General features: G+C 40.0%; 1 protein-coding gene across 2 annotated transcripts in view; it reads right to left on the bottom strand.

Moving 5' to 3' along the window:
- The window catches only part of IGSF11 (immunoglobulin superfamily member 11), a 111,806-nt gene extending 87,128 nt beyond the window's left edge, over positions 1-24,678 (bottom strand). For both annotated transcript variants that reach the window (XM_031455394.2, XM_031455399.2), the window contains exon 1: positions 24,289-24,678. In XM_031455394.2, the coding sequence (XP_031311254.1) occupies positions 24,289-24,340 (52 nt within the window). In that variant the 5' untranslated portion in view covers positions 24,341-24,678. The remainder of the gene's footprint in view (positions 1-24,288) is intronic.
- Between the last annotated feature and the right edge of the window lie 788 nt (positions 24,679-25,466).

The raw sequence follows: 25,466 nt of genomic DNA, 5'->3' as shown, positions 1-25,466 counted from the left end.
AAAGACTTGAATTTTCCTCACTAGGAGAATGGAAAAACAAGTTACGGTATATCCACGCAAAAGGGTTCCATTTGGCAATAGAAAGCAACAAACCAATATGTGCAGAGACATGGCAAAATCATTACGCTGAGTGAAAGAAGCTAGGCACAAAAGCGTACATACTGTTTGATTCCATTTACAAAAATTCCATAAAATGCAAACCAACATACAGTAGCAGCAAGTGAATCAGTGGCTTCCTGAGCCTGGGGGCAGACGGAGGGAGGGATGCGAAATGAGACAGATAATCTTTAGGCAACAGTAGGAATATTCCTTATCTTGACTGCAGTAGTGGGTTCGTGGATATGTATCACTGTCATCAAATTGCATACTTTTAAATGGATGTAGAATTTTGTACTCCAACTGTACCTTATCAAAGTGGATTTTTTAAAAAAAAAAATCAATGCCCATCGGACGGTCTTTCTTTTGTGGTGATGAGTGAACTAGTCATAGGCAACTCACCCTCTTAGCACCTGCCACAAAATCATGGCATCAGTAAAAGCTGTAATTATGTCAACAAAACTAAAAAACCATGTTTCATTTCCATATCAAAAATACCCTATATAAATGGGACGTTGATTTTTAAACACTACTTCCCCATGGCGGTTGGGCGGGAAGCTACAGTTAATAAGGGCTAACTTAGCTTAATGTCCTCTCCTGGGGAGTCTCAGGTGAAAGGAAAGAGGAGCAGGGACCAATGCACTGGCCCTCCTCCCCAGATGATGGGAGAGGAGTACCCATTCCAGGAAGTGCAAGACATACCTCATCAGAATCTTTGAAGAGTCTTGAAGCCAAGAGATTATCAGAGATTCTTGGGGACCTCTGAGAAATACGGAGAAACCGGCCAACTATCAGTGGTTCAGTTTCTCAAGGCAAATTCAAGAAAAGAAAGTTGCAGAGACCTGCCATTCTTGGGAATGTTCACTATGACATTTCCCAAACCTTATGCAATTCCCAAATAAGTGCTACACTGTGATTTTACATGCTTCATTCAATGTATTCGTAATTTATATTCCCCCCTCCAAAATAGTGGTTTGGTTTAGTTTGTGCTCAGATGAGTACTATTTAACTGAGACATTTCTTCTTCTACCATGTTGTCTAGATTTCTAAGGTCTGGCCCGGTCACCAACAACAGAACTAGAATACAGACACAAAGGGCTACACTTCAGCTTTAATACAACTCTAATAACCTTTCAATTATTCACACGTATCCATATATTAATGAAACCCCCACAAATTTAAATACTTTTGTCCTTATATTTCCTTCATTCTGAGAAGAACATACCCTCTTTACAAGTCTTCACTTTGGTGGGAAGGGAGCTTTGAAACAGCAATTATGCCAAGTTTTTAAAAGTTCCATTGAGAATATGTCTCTCTTCTTAGACTTAATTCATCACCCTGTATGAAGACTCTCACATGATCGTGAACTATCATAACAGCCTCTAAACTGATCTCACGATCTCCCTCTTGGTCCATTCTCCACTCTGCTGCTAAAGTCAAATTGCCAAAAGAGCAAAGCTGAGCAAGTTACTCCTCTTGAAAGCCCTGGGAAGGCTTCCCACTGCTCACCAGGTGGTCCAGATCCCTGTGCTTGCCCCTCCTCCTGCCCCGTCTCTAGCTTCTGCTCCCCTTGAATACTACCGTCCAGCCATGCGAAACCACTCACAGCTCTCGGACTATTTTACGCCTCTATAACTCTGCTTACCTGCTCCCCTCGCCCAGAAAGGCCAGCTCTCTCGTGCCCTGTCCCCTCAACACTACCCCTTGCTTCCTGAATTTCTACTCATCCCGCAGGATGTAGCCTCTGGACTCACTTCTGACCTCATTCCATTTCCCTTGGTGATGGACTTGTAGATCCTTTCTGCTTTCCCTTCTGTAAGTTTGGAATAAAGGCAGCTCTATCAAAGTACTCACTTACATACAATGTGATTCCCCACACAAGTCACATTCCAGTGGGAGGTGATGTGTACATTCAAACCTCCTCACCTGCTGGGCTATTGCTTTTTATGTCCTTGGATGATTGTTAATCCCCTCGACCTAACTATAAGATACAGGAGAGAAACGGGGCTTCTAATAGGGACGAGAGGCCATAAAACCCTTAGTAATAAAACAATTTGCCTAGAAAATTTTGTAAATTGAAAATATAAGACTGTACTGATTCTTCTGACAAAGTTTATTAAACATCTACTATGTGCCAGCCACAGTGCTAGATTTTAAGGCCACAGCATTGCACTAAATAATTTATAAATACAGGCAACTTACAGAAACAAAGACCTTTACTACTGAAAGGTACGTTAGAGACCACTGGGTCTAGTCCATGCATTTGATTGTAGAAGTATCTTGCCGAAATTCACACAACTAGACGCAAAGGTAAGATACAAGAAACTTCAGACACCTAATGTCTCTTTCCTATTCTTTTCCACCAATTTGAAGGAATTTTGAGTAATAAGACATTAAACACTGTTTTGGTTTAAGACCCTATATAAATCTCAACATTTTAAAATAACATTAACCTGTACGTGAAAAAAAAGTTTGACACTACATTTTCAGAAAGGAAAGCGGTGACATAAATCTAAAGGGAACAAAATAACAGGGACCCAGAAGTGGGAGCTGAGATTCATCTAAGTCAGCAGATGACATCTATTTGCACTCGTTAGCACTGCCTGGCATGTGCTACACCACCCCCTCGGGTAATTTACATTTTTTTTTAAAGCATGTATTTCTAAATTTAGGAAGTTAGGATAATCAGGGTGGAAAAGCCCATCTGTTTGACGTTCACTCCAGCTGCTACAGATTCTGAAATGAAATTTGAGTATTTTCTTGTCTGTTTCATCTTACCCAGTCTGGAATAGGAGGACATGACAGAAGCATAAAAGTAGCTAAGGGCAGAATATCATATATATATACACACACACACATTTTTTTTTTGGTGTACACAACACCTCCATTGTGTTTAAACAACCCTACCACAAATACATGTGCTATTTATACACACTTGTGTACACTCATGGTATATGTACAACTTTCTTGTGAGGTATTTTGTTGAGGTGGTGGTGTGACAGAGGCAGAAAGACCCTAGGAAGAGACAATGTTTGACCTTAAAGAGGTTAAAATAAGTGTGAACAAGAGAGAAAAAGTAACTCAAACATCGCTTGGCTGTATTATTTGTCTTTATTGAAAAAAGCATTAACCTGGGTTCTAGTCCAAACTTTTCCACTCACAAGCTGTGTAGTTTTGAAAAGATTACTTTACCTCTCTGGATTTCTTATACACAACATGCAGGAATAGAGGCAGGAAGGGAAGGAAGGAAGAGCTGAGCAGAGAAGAGAAACCAGAGACTAAAGGTGCTTTCCGGGTCTACAATTCCAGGACTGCATGACAGCTGTAGGAATGTTCGCAAAAAGCCACTGTAAGCATAAGAAGTTTTCCCCTTCTAGTTTGAAATTTTCAACATTCAACCAGAAGCAAATCAATCAATACTTATTTATATATCTGTTTATTGCCTTTAAAGTGCATGAGTCATTTATACCAGAAGTTAAATAAATATCTAGTAAACACTAAAACAACTTAGAAGTATTTTTTAAATAAACACAATTCAAACAGAACCCTTTTACATTTCTAAAGTACAAAAATAAAGAGAAAAAGAGAAATAAGCATTACCTAGGATAATGTTTATTACTGGTGATAAACATCAAATGTAATTGTTGGTAAAGCCACAAAAAGATAAGTTTTTTTCTCAGTTAGAGAAATAAATATTTTCTGGGCCCATAAACCTTTCCTGAATACCTTTCCCGTGTAAGATACTATGGTATAAGCAGTATCGAGTAATGAATGTCTCAGATGAAATTGTTTAAGTTTTTATTACTGCTGTTAGCAACAGGGAATCACTTAATTAGAAATAAAAACCGTAACACTAACAGAAGCCGGTTTCAAATTCTTGTGTAAGATACAATTATCTAACATGACCAGCGGCATTTCAGAGACAGAGACCCAGCACAGGCTGTGCCCACCATACCCTGCGACTTCACTAAGGAAACTGTGATATATCTGGAGGACACAAACACAAATCAAAAGGCTGTAAAAAGCTTTAAAAAGCATGTTTAGCATGATGTAAGGAGACTTAAGTTCTTTGCATAGTTTCTTTCTGTGTCAGTTACACTGTTCCTAACCTACCACTGTGTTATAAGTGAACAAGCATTTTAAGAAGCAGCACGGACTTGGGAGTTAGACTCCTCCTATGCACGTGGTGTGTTAGGGCCATCGCTTCATCCAGTCCAGCCACCCACTGGGGTGGGTGTTGTGTGCCTCACTTTCCAGTGAAGAAGAAGGTTCAAAGGCTAAACAATACTCTGACCAAAATAGAGGCAAAAACATGGAACCATCTGACCATCTAGTCTATCCAGGTGAGCAGGGGTGCAGGTGTGAGACCCCTCCAGGAGAGGCGGGACATAACAGACAAGCGGTCTGAGACCAGATGGAAGGGCTGAGCTGAAGAGCTTAGCAACATGATGAGCAGCGCCCAGACAACAGCAGGTACCAACACAGGGTGTAACCGGCTAGACCAGAGCCAGGCAGGAGGCACAAGGGGTGCCCCGCCAGGCTGCAGGAGCCCAAGAAGGGGGGCAGAGGTGCAGGAGCTCTCAGGAGTGAGGGTGGAGGGGTCCTTGGGCCAGGTAATTGGGGAAAACAGGGTGGGGTGTGTCCTGTGTTCAAAGCTTCTCAAAGTAAAAACGGCCTAGAAATATGTCAGTATAAGCAAATAATGGCATGATCGTTAGTGACAAAGATGATGGTCATTCATGGTAATTTATTAGTCAAGCTGTCATTCCTAATTCTTTTTTAAATCATCTTTAGAAATCTAAAGGGAAAAGCCAATTTTCACCAGAAGTAAGAGAACATTGTAAATATAGAATTATTGACTATGCAGGAAAATGTTTAGAATGCTGAAGCAAATAGTTCAATGTGTACAGATTACATGCATAATAGAGCTTCAAATGAGTTGCCATAGCTACAAAAAGATAATTAATTTTGAGGAAACAAAAGAAAAGAGATACCAGTAGGGGCAGTTCTCAAAGAGCTAAAATTATAAACGTAGCATCCAAATTTAACTCACTTCCTAACAGGAGTCAGCACTGCTCCTTTGCACGTGACCCCTTCTGATGCTGTCCTCACCTCTCCCTCCCCATCTGCTCTGCCCCGCCTCCCCGAGCTCCGCTAAGTCCTCTTCAGACACTGCGAGACGCTGTTCCATAAAGTCTCTTTGAAGTCCAGTTGCACTTACAGCCTGAAATATACAATTATCGCTTATTACTTAAGAAACAAATATCAATTAAGCGCTGGCTGTGTACCAGGTGCAGTGCCTAAGGGTAAGGAAGGAAGAGGAGGATTAAACAAAGAGGTGAGTGCACAGATTACAGAAAACAGGAGGGGCTGAAGCCTGAACAACATTCTATGGACCTAGGGAGGGAAAAAGCCAAGTCAGGGAGACCACGTGGAAGGTGACATCCAACCTGGGTCCAGAAGCATAAGCCTTATTTTCCAGGCCCAGAACAAAGAAAAGGAAAAGAGGTTTCAAGTTGAAATGACAGTATTTTCTTGCTCTCCTTTTCCTGAAGCAAGAAGAGGATAGGTTTTGTATACCAAAAGACACAAGCTGTGACCTTATTTAACTTTTCCTTGTTTATAACATGGAAATAATGCAACGGTGTGGTGAAGCTTAATTATATAATGTATATTTGAAGGATGAGTATCTAGCAGTGTTCTTCTTTCCCTCCTTGAAAACTGTCAACTCAGTGAAGGCTGGAATGGAGTTTTGTACATCTTTCCTACCACCTGCAGAGTCCAAACATCTAACACCTAACACAATGGCCAAGCACAATTTCTTGTTCATATAATAATTTTCAATCATGCCCCTTCGAATGTGAGAACTTATAAATCTTCTACCATGCCAACTTATTTGAAATAAATAAAAACAAAGCTCTAAACTCCTATGGCTTGTATTGCGTTATCCAACAGGCACACCCAACAAATACTTAAGGCACCAGCAAGGCAGGAAGAGGGAGAGAGAGAGATTTTTAAGGTTGACATTTGTTATTTCAGAACAAAGACTAAAGCAGTCCTCTTGAAGGAAAAATAACTCAACTGGGTTGGACTTGCTCCCTTCATAGTTCATTGTCTCATTTTGAGTTTCACAGGAGGGAGCACCATATCTTTTCATGCTTAAGGTTCTGAAGGTCTTTATAAGCCCCACTCACACAGCTCATTTAAATGCTCCCCAAATTCTTCTCCAGGTAGGCCACAGAATGGGGACAAAATCACCACAAGTCAGAGTTTAGAAGAGAAAATGTAACCTAGGCACTGACTGCCTGAGCCTGACGCAGCAGTGGGCACTTCACACATTACCTTACTTACTCTTCCAGGCACTAACTCCAGGTACTGAAATTCACGCTACTCTCCAACCGCACAGTCATCCTTCCCCTTGGAAACACAACTCACATTCATCTGTCTCACAGGCTTGTCTTCAAGATTATCGAGTAGACACACCCAAAATGGCAAGGCGAGGTGGGTACACAATAATGGCAGCTATGACCTTAGTGGAAACTTGACATCGGGACTGGACACTTGGGACACCAAACACAGAAGCAATGTGCTGCCTGAGAGAGGCACCAGAAGTGCTGGGGCAGCGGAACTGAAGCCTGGCAGAGCGGGCACCGGAGGCGGGGCGCCTTGGCTTGCCACCCTTTGGCACATGTGCCCAGTGCCTATTCAACACCAGTGTTCCAAGCTGTTTAACCACATTCAGTTCACTGTGGGCATCGCCGTATTGAAAAAGCCTGCCAAATCCAAGTATTTTAAAAAAGCACTCCAAGTGATCAAGCAAATAAAGAGGCTTTTCTTAAAAGAAAAGATCACTTATTGAGATTCAATAAACCACTGTAGTCGGGTCTGTGTACTTGCTTACACACTTGCTGCCATGTTGGTACATCAGCTTAAGTTAAAAACTAGGACAGAGCTCAAGACTGGCGCATCTGGCCAGATGAGGACCCTAGACTCTGTGGGACTGGCCATACATTCAAGCCAAATGTTACCAAGAGGACAGCAGTAAGTGTTACCAAGAAGACAGCAATAAGTACATTTACATTTCTTTGTTAATAAATAAGCATATGCAAAGAAGTAGAATCTATTTTCTTTCACACTGATATGATCTTTTTACCATTTCTCACCTCCCAACAACCCACAAAACCAGGTGGGTAGCAGGGGTGAGGGGGATAACTAAATTCTGCCCAATCTGGTCATTGAAGGCCGATCCAATAATTTGAACAATCTCTTTCGGTAATCTTATAGATGTCTCTTTGGGTGGCTCAGATAAATGGTCAGTCTTTCAGACTTCTTTCCCCTTGTCCTGTTTTCCTTCAAGATGGTACCTGACTGCATGAAGGAGAGCATCCTCAAACTCCCTTAGGCAGAGAAGAGAGGTGGCCCTCTAGGTCTTCACTGGCCTCTTTGGTAGAGCATCTTAACTGCCACTCCCAGATGAGTAACCAGTGAGGTGAGACTGGTCCCCCGTGGGGGTGATCTTTCCAGTGGTGGTGGTTGTGTTGAATGGGGAACAGTGGTGGGTGGGTCTATGCTGGTTCGCAGCCTGTACAATGGGCCTGGCCATTTGTCTCTGATCTTGAAATCCCTGCACACACAGATTTCTTCACACTAACCTCAGACCCCTCACCAGGATATGCAAGCACTCCTAGGTTTCTCATGCACTTCCCACGGGTCCTGAGGAACCAGGAGCATTGCCTCCAAGCCATCCCTCTAGCATGTGGTCCAAGTGGCCACCTGCATGGTGTGCAGACCCCAAGAACCATACCACCTAGGAAAATGACATGGCCTGGTCAAAGCAAGAATGAGAAGGAAACAATACTTCACTCGTACCATTAACATAACAGACTAAATCATAATGAGCTGAATCAGGTTTGTCTTTTAGACTAAACTCATGGAGTCCTGAAGACTAGACCATACACTTTTTGCATCTTTCTATCTTCAGATGCCTGGGGCATAATAAAGCCTCCCTTTTTTGTTTTGTTTTTTCCTTGAAAACGGCTGAATCCAGAAAAAGCAGAGCTGTTTTGTCTCATCAGCTGGGATAAAGACCAGACAGGCCGTGCACAAGGCCACTATCTGGCTGCATCTTCTTCCACTTGACACTTGAGCTACTACATATCTTCACTTCAGTTTCCCCACATGATTCTGACAAGTGTGCCACACTTACTCCTTTTCTGATTCACATAAATCTCCAAGTTGTAACTGTGTTTATAATTCTAACTATAGTTACATTGGCATTAAGTTCCTTAAGACCAGGTACTGTATTGAATACCCTGTGTAACCCACAATGCCTGGTATAGTGGTGTATAAAGAGTAGGTTTCTCAATAGTTTATTGGAAAATTAGAGAATACACTTTAAAAAGTTGAGATATTCTCTAGCAAGAAAAAGAAAAATATCAAATGAGTACAACACAAAAATTTCTGTGATGTCTCTGAAAAACATTTCTGGATCATAGGTAAAAATTCCTGGTACAAAACAAAAGTAACGTGGTGGTGTTATAATGCAAGTTACCCAATAGTTTTATAATATTATAAAACCAAAATGATTGTTTTTAAAGGGAAGTAATGTAAATTAAAATTAGATGATATTAGTGAAGGAAAAGGAGATGATGGTAAAGACGGCAGTGACAACAGAGGAGGAAGAGGGAGATAACACACACAAAAAGAGAAGAAAATAATGCCGTAAAGAGGAAGTTATAATTGAATACTATTTAAGAATAAACTCAGACTTCTTACCATTCTGTTTGAGTCCCTGTGTGTCTTTTGGGAAAGGAGTCTTTACGGCTTGACCATTGGTAATAAGCATTTACTGATCACGTACCACGTGCAAAGCATTATGCTAGACCCTGGAGGTAAGATGAAGGGTAAGACCCCATCAAAGCACTTTTCTAACCAAAAGGACTGGACATAATGTAAACAGGTAAATCAGCACAGAAAGTAAGTTTTAGTCCTTGACTTTCAACTCTTAGCACACACACGAAAAATCAGTTTCAGGTGGGCTGCAGGTCAAAATATAAAAAATAAACAGTAGATTTTCTGGAAGACAATAGACTATCTTCATTACATTGGGTTAGGCAAAGATCTCTTAGCCAAGATACAAAAAGTGCTAGTTAAAAAGGAAAACAAAGTTAAAACTGAATTAAAATTAAGAACTGTTCTTTAAAAGACACCAAAATATGAGTGAAAAGGTATGTCACAGAGTAGAAGATTTTACAACACATATAGCCAATAAAGTGCCAGTATTTCAGCAAAAGTACTTTTCAAACCCATACAAATCAGGGGGAAGAAAGACATGCAGACTCCCTAATTTTAAAAATTGGCAAAAAACCAAAGGATTCATCAACAGATAAACAGAAAAACCAATGCAGCATATACATAACAATGAAATGTTATTCAGCCATAAAAAGTAATGAGGTTCTGACACATGCTACATAACATAGATGAATCTTGAAATCACACTAAGGAAAATAAATCAGCCACAAAAGGACAAATATTGTATGACTGCACCTATATGAGATACCTAGATTAGGCAAATTCATAGAGATTCATAGGGGTAGAGGGAACGGGGAGTTACTGCTTAACATTTATAGAGTTTCTGCCTGCGGTGATGAAAAAGTTTTAGAAACAGACAGTGATGAGGGTTGTAGAACATTGTGAAAGCGCCTAATGCCACTGAACTGTACTCTTAAAATAGTTAAAATGACTAATTTTATGTAACATTTTACATTGAGTCTTAAAAATTAATAATGTAATATACCAAAAAGCATTGCTTGTGCTCCTTAAGTGGGTGAATTATATTGTATGTAAATTGTATCTCCATAAAGCCGTTTCAAAAAAAACTACCAAAAAGACTTGAATAGACAATTCACAAAAGCGGATACCTAAACGGCCAGTGAGAAAGGGAAAAGGTGAGCAGTCGCACTAGTAATCAGGGAAATGCAAAATACCTGCAAACAGGCACACTTGAGGAGTTGCCATTATTCACCCAGCAGAATGACGAAAGTAATAAAATAAGCCGACAATGCTCGGTGTTCACAGGATGCAGAGGAAGCAGAACTCCACACGCTACTGGAGGGCACAAAGATCAGCACACTTTGGGGAAACGGCAGCATGTACTAAAGTTGAATATATGCAGTTTGTGTCTTAGGTGTACACCCGACTCTGACATATCAAAAAGCACATACAAGAACGTTCACAGAAACACTGCTCACCACAGGCCAAAACAAGAAACAACCTAAACGTCTATCAGTAGTAGGATGGATAAATCCATATCATGGTGCATGCATACCATGAAATGCTATACTGTTATGGGGGCGAAGAAATTACAATCACATGTAACAGTGTGGATAAATAGCATAAACAACGTTGAATTTTAAAAGCCAGACACAAAAGAATGCATAATGAATATGGATGATACTATTTATATAAATTTCAAAAACAGACATACCAAGTCCTGGTGTTAGAGGTCAAAAAGTGGTTACCTTTGGGGAGCAGAAAATGGTAGGGTGAATGTGAGGGTCTTTGGGGGCTACTGGGTGTGGGCAATGAGTGGTCTTTGGATCTAGAGGATGATTACATAAGTATATTCATTTATGATCATTCATTAAGTGGTATTCAATATTTCTACACTATTTTTGGTACATTGAACTTTTAAAAACTTCAGTCCCAGTCACTATGCTCTTTTCTAATAAATATAGCAACTTTGAAATATATCATAATCAAAGAAAAAACTGACTACGTCATTGTTCTTCAGTGGACTGTACAAAGTATAAATTACAGAAAGACAGCAGGAACATGTCAGAAGAAAGTGGGAAGCTACCGTAAACTTAGTTCATGTAAAGGAAAAGCCTGAGAAACTGTATTAACCTGTTCAAAACTGGAGCACAAATGAAACGCAAATTCAATTCACAGCATAAAAGAATCTGGGCGGGTTTTTTTTCTCATTTTTTGTGAATGAGAAACATCTATGCTTTAGTAATAAAAGCATTTTAAAATTCACATGAATATCTCATTTTCATGTATAGAATTTCCACTTTTCGCCTGTAAAATGAAAACTGGATTGTCTGTTACCTAATATAAGATAAAAGACTGCTGAAAAACAAAGATCTAAAATTCATCCATGCACTCCACAGATTCAGCACCTGCCATGTGCACAGAACCAAGTGCTCACCCTGGGGAGCTTGCAAGAAAGTATGAGAAAAACAAAGCGCAGCAGTGTGGAGGCACTACCAAAGGAGCAGCACGAACTGCCATGATGTTGCTTAGGAACCTGTAAGAGTTCTGAAAAGACCTCTTACCAAAAAGTCAGGCTGGGATATAAGGCAGCCTCAGAGGAAACAGGCTCGAGCTGAGCCTAGAAGGGTAGGTAGGATGGGTATCAAGAGAAGGAGGTGAGGTGTTTCAGACCAACCAGAAGAAGATGGGAAATATGAGCAACAAAGCTGAAGAGACAGCACCGGAGTGTCCCAAGGGGGCAGTGGAAGCTTGCCATGTCGGGGGGTGGGGGGGAGCCACAGAGGACACTGAATGATGCTGCAAAAACTTTGGAATTTACCCTTTAAGATTTCTGGAGTTTGCTGTTATTACTGTTGTCAAAGGAAGGGAGAGATATGATGAAAGCAGCGTTTGACAGAAAAGTATCCTGGTAGAGAGTAAGCAATGGATCAAAGAGGGAAAAAAATGATGTAAAGACCAGCCTAGAAAACTGCTGGAATAATGCAAACTTAAAATGACAAAAATATAAATTAACGAAGGTGGTGAAGAAAGAAAGGAGAGCAAGATGTTAAGAATACCAAGAAGAAATCATTTAAAGATTCGGTGGTTCTAAGATGTGAAAAAACTGAACTATTTTTGCCTAGGAACAGGCCCTGGGATCACGCACTGCACAGCGTGATGCTGCCACAGCCTCCAAAGTCCAGGCAACATCAGAAGCTTGGGCCACACACACCACCAGTCTGCCTGAGATTTCAATGGATACCTAAAAAAATACTGCAGTGATTATGTCAAAGAGTGCTCTGCCTATGCTTTCCTCCAGGAGTTTAAGAGTATCTGGTCTTACATGCAGGTCTTTAATCCATTTTGAATTTATTTTTGTATATGGTGTTCTAATTTCAGTCTTCTACATGTAGCTGTCCAGTTCTCCCAGCACCACTTACTGAAGAGACTGTCTCTTCTCCCCAGTATATTCTTGCCTCCTTTGCCATAGTTAATTGGCCATAAGTGTGTGGGTTTATTTCTGGGCTCTCTATCCTGATCTGTGTGTCTCTTTTTGTGCCAGAACCATACTGTTTTGATTACTGTAGTTCTGTAGTCTGAAGTCAAGAAGCATGATTCCTCCAGCTCCATTCTTCTAAAGATACATTTGGCTATTCGGGGTCTTTTGTGTTTCCATACAAATTTTAATTCTTTTTGTTCTCACTCTGTGAAAAATGCCATTGGTATTTTGATAGGGATTGCACTGAGTCTGTAGATTGCCTTGGGTAGTATGATCATTTTAACAATACTGAGTCTTGTCATACCAATAGGCACATGAAAAAATGCTCAGTATTGCTAATTATCAGAGAAATGCAAATCAAAACTACAATGAGGTATCACCTCACACCTGTCAGAATGGCCAGCATTCAAAAGTTTACAAATGATAAATGCTGGAGAGGGTGTGGAGAAAAGGAAACCCTCCTACACTGCTGGTGGGAATGTAATTTGGTCAACCATTATGGAAAACAGTATGGAAAGTCCATCAAAAAACTAAAAATAGACTTACAATATGATCCAGCAATCCCACTCCTGGGCATATATACAGAGAGAACTCTAATTCAAAAAGACACGTGCACCCCAATGTTCTTAGCAGCACTATTTACAATAGCCAAGACATGGAAACAACCTAAATGTCCACTGACAGATGACTGGATAAAGAAGCTGCAGTATATTTATACAATGGAATACTATTCAGCCATAAAAACTGACAACATAATACCATTTGCAGCAACATGGATGTTCCTGGAGAATGTCATTCAAGTGAAGTAAGCCAGAAAGAGAAAGAAAAATACCATATGAGATTGCTCATATGTGGAATCTAAAAAAAAAAAAAAAACATGAATACAAAACAGAAACAGACTCATAGACATAGAATACAAATTTGTGGTTGCCAAAGGGGCGGGGTGTGGGAAGGGACAGACTGGGATTTCAAAATGTAGAATAGATAAACAAGATTATACTGTATAGCACAGGGAAATATATACAAGATCTTATGATAGCTCACAGTGAAAAAAATGTGACAATGAATATATATATGTTGACATATAACTGAAAAATTGTGCTCTACACTGGAATTTGACACAACGTTGTAAAATGACTATAACTCAGTAAAAAATGTTATAAATAAATAAATAAATAAAAGTTATGTTCACACTGAAAAAAAAGCAGCTGTGGTATATTTATACAATGGAATACTACTCAGCCATAAAAAATAATAAAATAATGCCATTTGCTGCAACACAGATGGACCTAGAGATCATCATTCTAAGTGAAGTAAGTCAGAAAAAGCAAGAAAAATATCATATGATATCACTTATATGTGGAATCTAAAAAAAAAAGAAGACACTAATGAACTTATCTACAAAACAGACTTACAGACATAGTAAACAAACTTATGGTTACCAGGGGAGGAACGGGGTGGGAAGGGATACATTGGGAGTTGGAGATTTGCAGATACTAACTACTGTATATAAAATAGATAAACGACAAGTTTCTACTGTATAGCACAAGGAACTATATTCAATATCTTGTAATAACCTAAAATGAATATATATGTATATGTGTGACTGAAACATTATGCTGTACACCAGAAATTGACACAACACTGTAAACTGACTATACTGCAATTAAAAAAAGAAAAAAAATAGTGAGTTTTCCCATCCAAGGACACCGTATATATTTCCATCTGTTTGAGTCATCTTCAATTTCTTTCATCAGTCTTTGGAGTACAGGTCTTTATGTCTATATACAGATATAGATAGATATATATATACACATGCACATACATACACACAAACTGCCATGTATAAAATTAGATACATGTGTGTGTGTACATATTAGCAAGCATATATGAAATAGAAGGGCCAGTAAAGGTTTTGTGAAGTATGTGGAAAAGCTGAAGCAGTTCACCTGCCATATTTGGGTAACTGGAATGGAAGGAGTTGGGGCAAGGGTTCCACTCCCCTCTTACTCAAGTCAAAGAGAAAGAGAAAGAAAGCTAGCCTGCCAACTTCCACTGTGTCGAGAGAATCTGAGGCAAGAATTCAAGATTATTTTTGTGTTCATGGTCATCATCGTCAGTTTATAGAATATTCGTTAGGCACTGACAGAGTAAGCAGATTTGATTATTTCAATGCAGGCAGATGGCTTGGTCGTGGGAATCGTGAAGAGATTTACTGAGCGGCTTCATCAGATCAAGGACATTATGGAATTAAAGGGCTCCAAGAGACCTTACTGGTCCAGCTCCCAGTGGCTCACAACATTACACTTTCTTACTAATGAGAAATACAACTCAACCCCCTGAATTCGAAGTAACCAGGGAAGGAGGAGGGAAGAGCACAATTAATTTGTTCAAAGAAGTGCAAATGATAGGATGGAAGCTGGAAATATAGATTGATCAAAGGGCAGATGAAACATATCTTGCTCTGAGAACAATAAAATCATGAATTAGGAAGAATCAAAAGACACTTCCAAAAAATATTTTCATGAAAATAATCATATTTGAGAAACTATAACTATTTTGGAGCACAAAACTCAAGAACCTTCTCTACTAGTGTGTTTTAGCTTCAGGAAAAATTTAATGATCTGACAATAAACTATACTTACCAAGGAAACACAGTAGGCAGTGAGTTTATGAATCTCAAAATTATTTTGGAAATTCTGCCAATGTGACTAATGTCCATTAGGGAGACCACCTGGCTTTGTATGGAAACATCCTCTTTCATGAAAATGCACAAAGAACAGCTGGGAAACATTATCAATGATATAAGTCAGAATTAAATGTGCTTGACCACGCTCCTCCAGAGCTTTAAGTATCACTACCTCCCCCAAACTCAACGGTTTTTTTTTAAAGCTCCCAGGCTTTTCACTTTTAATCAACAATAACACTACTAAAATGTCTATATTCATCATGTAACCCAGAATAGATAAATTTTAGACACCTATACCTGACTTAGACCAAGAAAAGTCATTATGAGATAAAAAGCAGGGAAAAGTTATAAAAATTGCACTAAAGGACCAGAATACAGTGATTGTGGTAAAAAACTTGTCACATTTAAAGCCTGCTCACAATTGACCCTCTCCTGATACATACAATACCTGTTTATGTTATAAAGGATATAAGAAAATAAAGGTGTATGTACATAGCCTGAGTCAAAGTGAACAGAAATTAATTTTAAAATAAAATTTTAAAAGAAAATTATTTATATTTAAAACCACTTTTTCTAATCTTTTTAATTCCTCAAACAGATATCACCATAAAGTCTCACTATATTGATTGGAGGAGAGGGAGAGGAACGTCAAATAACTATTTTAGGAAAAGTTTTATAAATATGTTAACCTCAGTCCTATATTATTGCCAGCTTATTTTATTGCCAATATGCTCAATACTTGGAAGCCAGGTTAAAGCATCATGATATCACAGAGCTGGAAAAGAAGAGGCGATTACCTTATCTAACTCCCTCATTTTGCAAGTGAAAGCAGGCCTGGAAAACTGGACGAGGTCACACCTCCACTGACAACCCTGCATAGAACTCCTACCTCCTGACTCAAGTTGTGGCTGAGCAATCCTCATAACAGTAACTGCCACTCACGAAGCATTTTCTATGTGCCAGGCACTATGCTAGACAGTTTAGAGGTGGCATTTCATTTAATTTAGTACCTTCTCAACGCACTGAGGAAGACCAACTCCACTCTATATGATAATCAAACTCAAGCTCAGGACATTATAACATTCCCTAAGTCCTACAACAAATAAATGACAAGTCAGGAATTCAAACCCAGCCTGTCTGACTACACAAAGCCCATGAACTTTTACACAATGCTATCGTCTCACCCCAGATGCTGAATGTGTACAACCAAACAATTCCTCTTTGGGCAACCTAGACTACAAAAATACCTACACAAATGTAGAGGTTATATGTATAAAGATGTTCACTACATCATTAACACTGAAAAATCAGAAACAACATAAATATCCAACAAGGGGGAAACAGCTAAATAAAGTATAGTATATACACCTATGAAATACTAAATGGTCACTAAAAAGAATGTGATGGGTCCATGCAACAGATGTGGCAAGATGCCCATATCAAAGTGCTATGTTTTAAAAAATAAGTTGTAGAACAATATTGATGGCATTATTTTTTTAATTACATGTACATGCCGGCCTTGTGATTAGAAAAAGGTCTGGAACAATGCACAGCAAAAGCAGAGAATTCAGTGGGTGGAGGCAGGGTATGAGTCAATTCTTAAACACTTCTGCAGTGTTTGAACTTTTATGCCTAGGAGATGTTACTTTCGTAATGCAAAAAATTATCATACAAAAATAAAGAATTTTAAATAAGTCTATTATTTACTTTAAAATAATGCATGCATACCCCATTTAATGTCATCCCACATAGCAGGGACTGTGTGGCTATTTGTCTCAAACACTTTTCAAAAAAAAAAAAAAAAAAGAGTCTAACATTCCATTATAGTGCAGCAGCATTTCAAGTATGGTCCACAGACCTACGAGGGTCTCCAAGATCCTTTCAGAAAGCCCATGAGGTAAAAGCTTTTTTCTTAATAATGGTAAAATGTTATGTGCCCCTTTGCCTGTGTTGACATTTGCACTGATGGCGCAGAAGCCATGGTGGGTGAGAGCGCTGGCGCCTTGGCGCAAGTCACAGTGCCGTCACTAAACTGTAGAAGTCGCTGTAGTTGTCACCGTCACGCACTCCCAGTTCAAAAAGGAAATGCAGTTTCTAAAAAATGTCTTTGTCAAGGAAAAACAGTAATTGTATTTAATCTTGACCTTTTATAATATTTATGAATCCCGTATGCTGCATATCAGAGCAACATGGTTGTCCCAAGGAGAAGCGCCGGGGCAGCGGTCTGAGCTCAAAACTAACTCAAGTATTCGCTTTTTCCACTGATCAGCACTTTGACTTGAAAGAACAACTCACAGACAACACTCATTCAGACAGGAATCTGGATGACATTTTCTCAAAACTGAAAAAAATAAGACTCTTGCTTTCAAGGGAAATAACTGACAACTGTTTGTTGTCAATGATAAAATTCATGCAAATAGGGAAATTTTGGAAAACTTGTATCTGCCACTGTGAGCAGAACAGCTTCCTAATACTTAAAGACTGTTCTGGTGAGATCAATGATGGTACTAACGTGGGGTTTTGGGGTTGTTTTTTACATTTTGTAAAATGTAATACACATCAATATTTGTAAGATCTGCATCAGTGAATCAATATTTTCCAGATGATCAATGAATTGTGTTACCCTCCAAATCACACATGAGTAAAAGATCCTTTTAAAGTGCAATATTCAACATCCATTAAAATGGATTTTAATATAACAGAGTGAGAAATGTTTATTGATAATGGTTTCAGATTTTGCATTGTAGCCAATCTTTTAAATCATTTAAAGTGTTTTGGTGGAATATCAAAGAAGAATAACCAGAATTATTTGAGAATGCTACCAAAATACTCCTTCCTTTTCTAACTACATATCTGTGTGAGGCCAGATATTCTTCCTATATTTCAACCAAACCGAAACAACACATCACAATAAACTGAACACGGAAGCAGACAGGAGAATCCAGCTGTCTCCTAATGAGCCAGACCTTAAAGAGACTCCCAAAAACGTAAAACAGTGCCATTCTTCTAACATTTTTTGGTTTTGGAAAAATTCTTACTTGTCATAGAAATATATTATTTATGTCAACATATAATAGATTTTTTTATTGCTGTTTTTAAACTGATTTATATTTTCAAATTTTCTCAATTTTACTTTCTAGCATAGTCAATACTGATAGACACAACCCACATAAACAAAAGCTCTCATGGTCCTCAACAGTCTTTAAGGCCTCAAAAATCTTCAGCACCAAAAAGTTTGAGACTCTTTGCAGTACACTGTTAATACATTTTTTATGTGTCCTGCACACTGTCTTAAGTCTTGGCCAACAAGTGCAAGTATGGCGGTCTGTATTTGCCCACAGGCAATACACAAGGTAAACTGTACTACAATTTTGTGTCTGGCAAACGATCTTAATCTGACGGGGCTGACGGAAGTTGTATAACTGACAGTGATGGACTTGGTCCAAAGAAATAAAGATTAAGTATAATGATACTTAAAATTGATGACACTAAACTTAAAAGGCATCTTCCAGCACATTGTTGAGGATGCAGTTATGATTAGTAGAAGATTTTTGACATTTTGAAAGCAGTAAACGTCACTGTAGACTGAGAGGACGGTCCCTAAGGGAGTGAATCATAGCTGAAAGAAACTATGGCTGGAAATAAGTGGACTTCAGAGGAAGGGAAGGGGATAGGAGGGGAGGACAACCAGCAATCTCCACCTGGAGTGGCCTATAGTGCACCCCTGCACCAACAGGAGCCTGATTTAGTTAATGCTCCTGTTTCCAAAAAGTCTTCTCTAGTACTTGACGCACATGATGTGAGGAAGGGGAGAGAGGGCTTAGACCACACAAGGTGTTATTTTAATTAATTATCTCCATTCTTGGGGGACTAGTTCTAACAAACAGGCGCTCAAGGACTAAGAATACCAAAGATGGAAATGGAAAACTTTGAGGTTCTAAATGGATTCCCAAAAGTCCAGTGTTGTTCTTCATTACAGGGAGCAAAACCTTCAGAAATTCCTCAAGAAAAAAAATATTTAAAAATGGACAATTTCAGTTTTAGGATTAAAGATAAGCTAGAATCAATTTTAAAAGACTTGTAAGTATTGCATTTCTAAATAAACTTCTTAAGTCACAGAATTTGAAAAGACTATGAAAACAGCTCTTGATCACCCCTGATCCACAAAATAAATAGCAAGGTTTAAAGATTAGTTGGAGTTAACACAGTCAAACGAAATTCCTAAGGAAAATTTTAGTTAAATTCTTTTTCCTTTAAAAGGGAAAAAGCATTCTTTTCAGGTAATCCAAGCACACGGGAGTACCACCTATATCAGTAACCACTCAGTCAGTCAGTCACAGTTATTTACTGAGCACTTACTGTATACGAGGCATGGTACTCTCTTTTACAAATATACACACACACACAATCATATCACAAAGTTCACTTCCTGGAACAAGGGGAAAATATTAGCACAGAACTACAGACACACTCTCACCCTCCCCCTACCAATGTCCACCTTCTAAGGTGATTTCTGGGTCTGCTTGGCTGGCTACAGGGTTCTTTTTAAACATCAATCCTGGAAATAGGTAGAGCTGAGTAATTGGAAGGACCTATGCCTGGCTAGATTTATTTACCTTACAAGAACTTAATGCTAGTAACAAAGGAACATAACACTCTCCAAAATGAAAGGAGAGGATGAGGAGGAAATAGGAGAGAAAAGAATCAACACTAATGAGAAAACAGGAGTGAGAGAGCAGATTTTTACACAAGCTACTACTGTGAACAGGGAGACGCTGGGCAGAGGTGGGTAAAGGGATTCTCTAGATTAGAACTTTTCTTAAAGCTTTCACTGGTGTGATCTTCAATGAACTGGTGAAAATTTAAATTTCTTTTCATTTTTAAAAAATATTGGATTAATAAGTCATTTAAGAATGGCCTAGAAATGGCCCCATTACATTAGAGTTGCACTCACAATGTCAGACTGTGTTATTACACAGTTGTGACCCTCAGTGAAGAAAAAAAAAACAACAACCCTGAATTTCCAATCCCACAAACCTATTATACCTTAACCATCTGTCTCAACCCTAAAGCCTGACCACTATCGTTATGGGCCACTAAAGTTGGCCTAATTCTCTGAAGATTCTTCCAAAGAACTTACTGTGGTACAAGAATTTCCTGAACTCAGCACTTCTGGGATCTCAACTTCTTTACCGGCAATGCTTTTCTAAATAAAAGTGTGCACCTAACCCTGCCAGTCCGTTACCTCTCTCAAGATGAAAATGCTAAATCAAGAGAAACCAGTAAGTAGATTTCTAAGAATTTTTTAATGAATAGACTTTTTGCTCACATTGGCAAACTGCATTGGTTGAATCCTGTTTTATAAACATAAACTTTTAATGATATTAATGAAAGTGTGATCTTCCTGTAACACAGGAGCGAGGCAGAGCCACACCACAGGGCACCTATGTAGTACCCAACCACGGTAATGATGAACTGGTATCGGATCAATGGCTGAGTCTACCATTTGTGAAATTAGGAAACAGGTTTCTTTTCTTTGACTGACTCCACATTTCTGCAATTTTAAAACCATCACAGATGCAAACTACTAATATAGTCTCTTTCTTAGGTGATAGGAAACCAGCTACAGAGGAAATCAATTACCCAAACTTTAACAGGAAGAAATCCTTCCAGTTTAGTAAGATCAGTTTAACTAATAAGTAAACTAATTAACTTTCCACTTTTAAGACCAAAATCGGCTCAAATCAGATGGCATTTTGAAAATCACCCAAGAACTGACAACCTCTCTTAAACTAGTTACTCTCAAAGTATGATCAAGGGAGGATCTCAGAGCCTCCGGATGGTCTGAGGGCTGCCCTCAAAACCCAAAGGTTAGATGTGTAAGTGCCAAGGAGTCCCCATCAAACAAAGAAGGAGGAAGTTGAGGGAACCATGTTTACTTGAAGTGACTAGACCACCACAGAGCCAGCAATGCTACCTCAAGCTGCCTAATATAGAAACAAATTGGTATCAATGGTGTAGATAACAACATATTCAGAATTCCTATTCTAAATAGACTAGTAATAGATGGGAATTTCAGGGGAATGCCACAATTTTCCCAATTTCCTCCCAACTCAGCTAGTCCTTGCAGACCTGTGTTCTGTAAAACTCAGAGCAGCTAAAGAATCCCATGCACCAGCACATCACCTTGTTTGACACTAAATCACATGGCTTAAGTATGAAGATTCAAATGAGACTTCTCATTATAAATGCTTCCACTATCAAAGTGTGAAAACACATTTGAAAATGTGCCATATACTGTTACTGGGGGGAAAAGGTTTTATCCATTGCATCATTATCTTGGGTCTGACAACAGTTCTGAGTATAACATTTTTTAAGTACTTGGTCACTTAATATTTAAATTGCTTTGTGAATAATCCATGTTGAATATACAGTGCACTGGATTTAATTTCTCTAAAATCTTCATCCAGCAGCTGTCACCTTTCATGTAGGTCAAACTACAGATTTTTACTAAAAAGTGAAGCCTTCCAAAACAGTTTCAAAATCATAAAGCTAAGAAATGAAGGTTTAAATAAATTTGCTAATTTATAATGCTAACATTTAGGCTCACAGTTCTTTTCACTTTCATTGCATTTTATTTGGTCTTTTATACATTTTTCTTAGATTCTGGAAAGTTATCTGCTATTTCAAGGAATCACAAGTACTACAGGACACACCTAAGCCATATATAACCCACTGGTGGGACTAGACAGAAGTTAACTTTTTAATTCAAATTCCCTTTGAAGTTACTCCACAGAGATTTAAACAAAAATAAAAACAGAAATTTCCTGACAACCATTTTCTTTCAAAAACATAAGAGACTATTTCCACCTTCGGTGCACTCCCCCATTGTAGTGGCCAATGCTGCAATGGTTATTTACTTAGCATCCATTTTCCTCCTCTCCCTTCATAACGGAGCCAACTTTGTTCAGATATCCACTCCTCCTCCTCGTTCCGCATTCAAGTCCTAGGAATGGGCCCTAATTCATTCACTCCAACTGTGCCCCTGACTGGTTCAAGAACTTAATGCAGTCAGGACATGGCATTCTCCTGGAGACTCATGCTGGGCACCCAGTAGCTATTCATCCTCGTCCTCTCCCCATCTTCAGTTAAATGAGTATCAGTGGTTTATCCATGGCCTATTAAATAAAGCTCAAACAGCATTCAATGTTCTCTACCATCCTTTTACTTCCTTTTTAGATGTTTCTGCTTTGCACACATCTCCTGCTCTATCCCTTCTAGAGCATGCCCCTGCACTTTCCAATTCATATTCTACACCCAGGTTGTTCCTTGGCTAGGAAAGCCCAACCATCCCCATTTCAGCCAGTTTAAATCCTACTCGTGCAAAGTCCAGATCAAAAGTAAACCTTTCCATGAAGTCTCCCTTGACATCACCAAAAAAAAATGGCACTCATCACATATTCTTGTATCATAAATCACTTGTGCACGCTTACAGCTTGTTTTAAAACTGCAAACTCCTCAAGGGCTGTGGGCAAACTCCTGTGCACCTTAGTCTTCCACCACCACTCCTCCCCACCAGACACCCAAGGGCACAGAGAGGTAGTTCAGTAAATATTTGTTGAACAAATGAACACATTTTTTTGAGGGTTGGAAGTGCCTCTACAGAATAGATTATCACAAAGGCTGAAATGTCCTTGGACGTCTTTAAAAACAGCCTAGTATGGTTTAGGAATAGTTCAACGGAAGGAAAAGAAACAAATCAGATGACCTTGTAAGGCTGATTCTGTGAATTTCATCAACTCTTTAAAAAGTCTTGCCTAATAATTCAAAAACAAACCATACGCAAATGCGGTTTACAAAAAAAGAGTGGCACTTGCTATGATACACAAGGGTTAACAACACATTTTTACCCAAAATTTCAGCTGTTCTTATAGTAACATTTGTAAGTTTCAGTTACGTCCAAGGGATGATTTAAAAGCCCATTATCTCTATCTTATTTCACTCTTAAAGGAAGTAGGACAGAAAAATGTTGGCCCTCTCACAGAAGTAACCAGACAAAATTAATTTGGAAGCACAAGTTTATATAATGTACATAATGACATCACATCATCACTAAATATATGCCTACAGAAGTCTAGGGAAGTTATCTGTAATTTTGATTATTTCCTTCCCTAGCCTCTATGGAAAAGGTACACAGAAGTTTTATATTCCTTTCTCCCATCCCTTAAATTGCATTTGTACAAATTACATTGGCTAAGATACGGTTACTTCAAGACCTATTATCAGTTATCAGTTCAAATAAGGTCATAAATTTATGGGAAACACACTGGTATCTCCAGAAAGAAGAAACAGTACTAACCAAGGTATGCCATGAGTCCATGAACCAGATTTTTAAGTAAAATCATTCGGAATAAATCTCACTAAATCTCAACAATCAATTAAATGGAAGAGAAAACTTGATACGACAGGACAGAACAGTCAAAAAAAGAAAGGGCACTGTATAAAACGAAAATCAGAGTCCAAATATGATGGCTATTCATAGTAAATAAAATATAAGAAAGATTAAAGATAAAGTAGAAAATTAAATTTAAGTACATTTTTAACAGTTAATAAGAAAATTAAACATATGTTTATTTCTTTTGTTCTAATATTGCTATATTCTACGTTTCTCTGTAAGTCAATTTAAATCCTTTTGAGGAAGAAACCAGACTATAAAAAAGATAAATTCTTGTTTTCGAATATAGTGTAGCACACTGTAGAGTTATTTCTTAAATAAATATCACATTTTCAGTCATAACCCGCAAATACTCGTTAAAGATTTTGGTAAAGCTACAATTTAAAGTTTTCCAAATTATTTTAAAATCATCTCCAGTTTTCCCAGAGCCGCCTGGTAACGGAAAAGATTCTAAATCCTGTTTCTCCCTGGCAGTGGTAAGGGAGCTCGTTATCTAAAAAGGGCAAAGAGCGGGGTTGGGGTCAGAGTCAGGTTCAGGGCCCGTGGTAACGGAGCGGCGTGCGCAGTGACCTCTCGGGTGGGAACACCTGTGCTGCACCGGGGGCGTGGGCGCCGCCGGGGCAGCAGCCGCCGCGGGTGGACGGGTGAGCGCGTGAGCCTCAGCGGACAGCAACGAACACGGCCTCCGAGAAAGTTGGGCTCCCTAGCCCGGCCCCGGCGAGAAGGCTGTTTGCTCCCCGGACAGCCTCCGCCGGGCCCGCCTGGCCCCACCGGGACTGGGGCTCGGCTACTCACCGTGCAGAGAGAGGAGTAGCAAAGGCGCCAGAGGGGAGCCCCGACAAGTCATCCCGGGGCCGCGGGGAGCGCGCCCGCCGCCCGCCTGGCTCCTCGTCGCGGCAGCGGAGGCGCGGGCCGGGCTCTCGGCGCTCTCGGGGCAGCCCGGTCCTCCGAGACCCGCCGCCCGGCCGCAGTCCGCCCGGCGGGGCTGGGACGGTGGGACGCGCAGAAAACGAAGCAAGTGCTGCTCCTGCGCCGCTCGGCTCCGCGGAAGCTGAGCTGCGACCAGGCGCGTCCCGGGCTCGCCCGCCTCGTCCCGCGGCGCCAAGGCCACCTCGCGCTGCCCCAGGACCCTCCGGCCCCTCGAGCCGCCCGGGGAGCCACTCCCCCCAACTCTCGCCCGGCTCCTCGGGCAGCAGCCCGGCTTCGGCTCCGCTGCGCGCCGCCCACTCGCCCCGCTCCGTCTCCCGGGCAACGGCGGCTCCAGCGCGACGCCTGGCGGCCCACCCGCGGAGCGAGCGCGGCGCGCAGCTGGCGCGGCCCTGGCCACCTGTGCGCCGGCCGCCCGCTCCCCGCACGCCTCCGCGATCGCCGGGCACCCGGGACTGGCGGCGTCCTCGCCCGCAGGCTGGGCTCCTCTCCTGTCCGGAACCGCTTCTCAGACCGGTGGTGTCAGTCCTGAGCCCCAGAGAGCTCCACAACGAACTTCACCCTGGCCTGCGTCCAAACCAGCGAGATCTTTTCTGTTGCAGTTTTCAGATGATTTCTATTTGGCCATTTCATTTTCTCTCAATCCTCTCTTCTATAACTTAAATAATCCGAAAGAACCTGACTCTGGCAAAATTAAGAATCGATGTATATGTATGACTGAAACATTATGCTGTACACTAGAAACGGACACAACATTGTAAACTGGTTTAAATATCATTTTCTGAAACTAATTTCAAGTATTTGTTAACCAGTAATGCTTTTATTTTAGTGTTAACTAGAGATGCTTTTATTGTGGTGGTTATTACTTTGGTTGGGTTTTTATTTTTTGTTTCTTGTTTGTTTCAGTTGGGTGGGAAGAGAAACCTCACTGGCAACTGAAATTGTTTTACTTAAATATCTACCTACATCGTTTCTTGTAAAACCTAATATTCATTCCTTTTCCAATGAATTTGCTGCTCTCTTTCTTAAAGCCCAACGTCCCATTC

The sequence above is a fragment of the Camelus dromedarius genome, chromosome 2, assembly GCF_036321535.1.
Source record: "Camelus dromedarius isolate mCamDro1 chromosome 2, mCamDro1.pat, whole genome shotgun sequence".
Lineage (NCBI taxonomy): Eukaryota > Metazoa > Chordata > Mammalia > Artiodactyla > Camelidae > Camelus > Camelus dromedarius.
This window is presented reverse-complemented; position numbering and strand designations above follow the sequence as displayed.